The sequence below is a fragment of the Lactuca sativa genome, chromosome 7, assembly GCF_002870075.4.
Source record: "Lactuca sativa cultivar Salinas chromosome 7, Lsat_Salinas_v11, whole genome shotgun sequence".
NCBI classification, from domain to species: domain Eukaryota; kingdom Viridiplantae; phylum Streptophyta; class Magnoliopsida; order Asterales; family Asteraceae; genus Lactuca; species Lactuca sativa.
In genome coordinates, this window is record NC_056629.2 from 156762124 (window position 1) to 156767465 (window position 5342).

Below are 5342 nucleotides of genomic sequence, written 5' to 3' on the forward strand. Positions count from 1 at the left end.
AAGGGTGAGATGAAACCCACTCAACCCTTATATAGGGTGGAGTTTATGGCCTGGTTGGGGTTCTCTTGACACCAACCGCAAACGGTGTTTTTCACGACTATCTTAATCACGACAAATTTTAAAATTATACCACCTTAATTTTGGTTCGCTTGACGAATATTATTTAAAATATTCCAATGGGTTTAAATCCGGTCAAAAAAAAATTTCGGGATAAATTTGGCTAATTTTTTTTGACGTAATTAATTTCGATGTTAAAACTAACGGAAATTTTTGGGTTGTCACACTTTTAACCCGGAAGTACCTGAAACGTTTAAACACAAACCGCTAAGCACAAAGCTTAGTGAATTTCCCCCAAAATACCATATAACAAACAAGAAACGAGTCCAACCCAACATACATGCTTTCGGGCCCAACCCATAAATTCGGCCCAACCAATATAATCGGGTCTAACCCATAAACATATACATGCAAGAGTCACAAAGACAACTAACATCCTACATACACAATCTAGTGGGTTAGCATTGGTGCCTTCAACCCACGAGCATAATGAGAAGCTCACCTAGCAACGCAACTCAACAGTTAACAAGCTCTCAAACTCACGACACATGTACTAAGCACCACCTATAAAACAAGACAAGGAAAAACTCTTAGCTTTCCTTACTAAAAATAGAAAAATAGACTAAAAGCCCACAAGTCAAAGTCAACCCTATAAGTCAACAGTCAAAGTCAAAGCCACCATCAGCCGACCTCTACCTCGTGGCCATCCTTTGGCGACGTTGTGGCCCATGGGTTAAAACCTAATCAAAATCCAAAAGAGACAAGTCCAGGTGGTGTTTGATGATCTCCACAATGTGGCCTCCCTTTGCCACGTCGTAGCATAATAAGGACAAAACAGTCGACCCACCCACAACGGTCACACCGTGGCCACTAGATGCCACGTCGTGGGAACTGAGTTATAAACAACTTAATGGATTAAGTTGTTTCCCATCGACCCAAAGGTTCCAAAACCCAGATCTGTTCCATACCATGGTCTAGATGGATAAAGTTTCCAACTTTATTCATTAAGACTACTCAAGAGATCAAGATCTCAAACCTAGGTTCCATAAAGACAAAATATAACATTGGTTCAACCATTAAGCACTTATTCCTTGAAGTCCTTAGTCTATCTTCTCTAGAAGAGTCTTTAACACCAAAACTAACATAAAAGTTGGTGCTTTATAGACATGCATATCCAGTGCATGTCTTGACTTCATATTAGATCAAAATAAAGGTTTATGACCAAAACCTCATACATGACTACAAAACCCACTCAAACTTCAAATCCCAAGCATCTAATACCCCAAATGCTCCGGAGATTCATAAACTTGCAAACTTTATGAGATTTCACCATCCCAACCCACCAAGACATGAAAAATATGGGACCAATCTAGAGATCTAGCAACTTAACAATATAAAGATTGACTCTTGGATACTCACCAAGGTCTACAAGATATGCTAGAAAATGAAGATGATGCTTGCAAAATGAACCACTACACCAAAAGGCTTCATTCTCCTTCAAAATGGCCAAAAAAACACCACAAGATTCATCGAAATAAGATCAAGGAGGCTAGAACCGATTAGGATTTGCAAAGAGAGTGTTGGAGGTTGAGGGTGAGCAAACATTAGCTCATACATTCCTTAAATAGGGCTTAAGACTAGAAATTAGGGTTTTTAACCTCATACGTCTGCCACGCCGTAACACAAATATTGCCACGCCATGGCAACTTAAAAGAAATTTGTGAACCTTCTTGATATGCCACGTCGTGGTGATGCCTTCACCACGTCGTGACAACCTAAAACATAGTTTTAAGTTAAATTGAAATAGTTACCTCGATAGTCCGGATGTTACACATCCATAGCCCCTAAAACACAAATCTTCAATTCATAAAACCATATCACGAATAGACTCCAAAACTTCACTAAAAATAAGGTACAAAAATCTCACCATGCCTCCAACATGAAGAATAGAAGCAAATACCAATGCAGAAGGAATTCCGACAACATAATAAGCTCCATGATTTATAATTGCACACATTTTGCTACATTCTAAATGCTCTCAACACTAACCCGTTTGGATGCATTGGTCGGCACACCTAAACTACTACCTTTGTATCTCCTCCATATCAGACTAGAACATTTAGTACAGCACTATAGCTATAGAGCGGAAGCATGATCGCTTGAGTACACAAAAGTCAAAACATCAACAATGTCGAAGATTAGAGTGGCTAAAGTGAATGATTGAAGTACCATTGAGTTCATCAAATAAAGGACAAACATGTTTAACTTTTAAGAGGGGTGTTTGTGAGGTGTTTATTTAGTGATATTCTTGTAACAAATTCAAAAAATAAACTAACTTATAAGTCATTTTATACGCATCAAACATAACATTATTTTAACAGCCGAATTTTATTAAAGACTAGCAAGGATCTAGAACCCATGTTACAAAGAAATAAAAGATAAAGGGTTTTGGATCCGACTAGTCTCAAACACCTTTACTTTATTGTTTCAATTAATGTACCAAAGAAAAGAATACTCTACGATATTATCAAACAAAAATATATGCGACAGTTATTAAAAAAATTGTTATAAAACAAATAAAAACAGAAGACCATAGTGGGTACAAAGTGTATAACAATGAATTTCAACTAAATAATGAAATTACACTTTGAAATTCAGCCAAAGAATACGAAAATTATTATAACCTTTGTGGAAGAAAAAACATCTTATGATTTATTTTTCAAAATGTGAACAACTCATAATGTTATAAAACATCTAACAATAATTTCTTTTAATAGTTAAAAGGATATAACATTAATGAAAAATTATATACGATTTATCACCAACGATTCTATATCAATATGGTGGTGGTGGATACATTCCTGGGAATGGAGAACCTGAAAATAAAAACAAATGTAGATTTAGTAAGTTTAAAAATGACAAAAATAATTAGAATGATTATTTAGGTTTATTATTTTTATATATTCTAATGAGAGATAATTATTATCTTTGTAAACATGTCATTTCAAAATACCAAAATAACCAAAATGGAAAACATAATAATTTATGAATTTATTTTGCAAAATTCATACTAATTTAATAGTTACATATTTTTCATTTTTTTCAAAGGATGATATAAATGAGGATTAGGAGGTTACCAGGGGGATAATGTGATCCATAAGAATTTGATGAGTACGCCGGAGGAGGATAAGGAGCCGCCTGAGGTGGGTATGCAGCCGGTGGATAAACACCTGAATTAGGTGGGTATGATGAGTAAGGAGATGGTGGTGGGTATGCTCCGCCTTGTGGAGGGTATGCTCCGCCTGGTGGAGGGTATGCTTCGCCTTGTGAAGGGTAAGATGCTGCCGGAGGTGGTGGTGCGGAGTACATAGACGGCGGTGGTGGTGCAGAGTACATATGCGGCGGCGGTGATGCAGAGTACATTGACGGCGGAGGTGCAGAGTACATGGACGCCGGTGGTGCTGATGGAGCAAGACCTTTTGATGGTTTATGAGCAATATCTTTTCCTGGTTTCTGTAAGGAAACGATGTTTGATTGATTAACAGATCAATGTAAAAGAATGAGAAATTACGAGAATGCAACTTACACCGGAATTGGAATTGGAATTGGAATAATGCATAATCAATCGAACCTCTCCGGCATGCCTGTATATGAATTTTGACTGAATCAATGGAACGATTCAAGATCATAACATTATCTCGATAATTAAAACACAAACCTGCCAGTTTTACTTTGTAATGGCCAGCTGCTATCATCAAATCCTTGAGAAAGAACCTTTGCCAATGGAATCCTGGTAACAAAATTTGTCAGATCAGTTGAAATCAACATAGCGATTCAACGAACAGAAAAGGATAGAAGAAGAAGAAGAAGAAGAAGAGTAATTACTTTCCACTACCGATGAAGTCATCATGTGTGATTGTATTGCTATTCCAAACTGTAACATTCAGTTCTCTTAATCCTTCAACTAGACTGTAAACGAATTTCTCTTGAAATGTAGGGTTTTTGCCTCCATCTATAGCAGATTTTGAATTCAAATCAAAAACACAATCACGAATTCTCATAACATTTATAAACAGATCGGATTAGAGAGACGACCTTTACAGGTACGGGTGGAAGATTTGTTGCTACCGTATTCGATATGAACGTACGGATCTTGCCTCGAGATCCATTCTGTATCTTTCAGTTTATTGCAGCTAACAACTTTAAATTCCATTAAAAAAAAACGAAATTAGATCTCGAAGATAAACATAACAGGAAATGGGGAAAATCATCACTCAAATGTACTCGAACACGGTTTACACAAATATGAAGCAATTAACAGCATTCGCAAGCACTTTTGATGATGTTAATTGTAAAACGTTTGCGAACTCAGAAAGTAAAAAATTGCGAAGAAGAGGAACATACCTGTGACTTCAAGGAGATCGCCGTGGATGCCATAACTCGCCATTGAAGAATGCTGATCACCGGAGAATGGAATTGAATTTGTGAAATTGAGTGCATAATCTATATGCTTCCATTTATATAGTTCATATTTGTGTTGACTTTTAATCCATTTGACTTAACGCGTTTGTAAATAATCATCTAATTCTTAAGAACAAGTTGCTGATTTTTTGAGGTAGTAAGGAATGAGTAATTCCGGCCGAACAGCCAACCTTTTTTTTTTTGTACGGATTGTATTGAGCCATTGACCTTCATTTATTTTTGAGTATTTTTTATAAATAATTTATATATTAAATATAATTTTAAAAACTTATTATCATAACATAAAACTTATATGAATATATTTACGAATTTCTAAATATAATTTACAGCATTCTCTCTCTTTTTTTTTATATTTCTAGTTCAATGCATTGGTTTTATTTGTAAAAAAATTAGTGGAAAAGTAAACATTAGATATCCAATTTGTTATATTTCATATTGAAAATACAAAATTTGGGAATTTGAGATCTATATACTCTTCATTATTCTTTTCCAGAAAAAAAAAATTACAATTTTTTTAAACATTAAATTCAATCTACTCTTAAATTACTTCTATGTATATCTTAGATGAAACTTGAATCTCAGCTAACACCTAATATCGATAGATTAAAAAGTCTTTAGTATAAATTCATCCGTCTCTCAATGAAGATTTATATATTTGTCCATGAATAATTACTTTGATATGGTCAAAGATCATCATAGTAATACAAATTTTATAAATTTTAACTTTAATACTTTATGGATATTTTGTTAAGTATAAAAATTTATTAAACTGTGCATAAAATAAAATATTGCATCGTTTTGTA

At 34.7% G+C, this 5342-nt stretch overlaps 1 protein-coding gene across 1 annotated transcript; it reads right to left on the reverse strand.

Annotated features, from left to right (window-relative positions):
• Nucleotides 1-2653: 2653 nt before the first annotated feature.
• Nucleotides 2654-4655, reverse strand: LOC111900241 (pollen-specific leucine-rich repeat extensin-like protein 3). Its single transcript, XM_023896115.3, has 7 exons — nt 4462-4655; nt 4153-4257; nt 3943-4069; nt 3776-3847; nt 3644-3701; nt 3195-3570; nt 2654-2933 (listed from the first exon to the last, which is right to left on the reverse strand). Exons 1-7 carry the CDS (start codon nt 4502-4504, stop codon nt 2893-2895), a joined length of 822 nt encoding a protein of 273 aa, XP_023751883.1. The 5' UTR covers nt 4505-4655; the 3' UTR covers nt 2654-2892.
• Between the last annotated feature and the right edge of the window lie 687 nt (nt 4656-5342).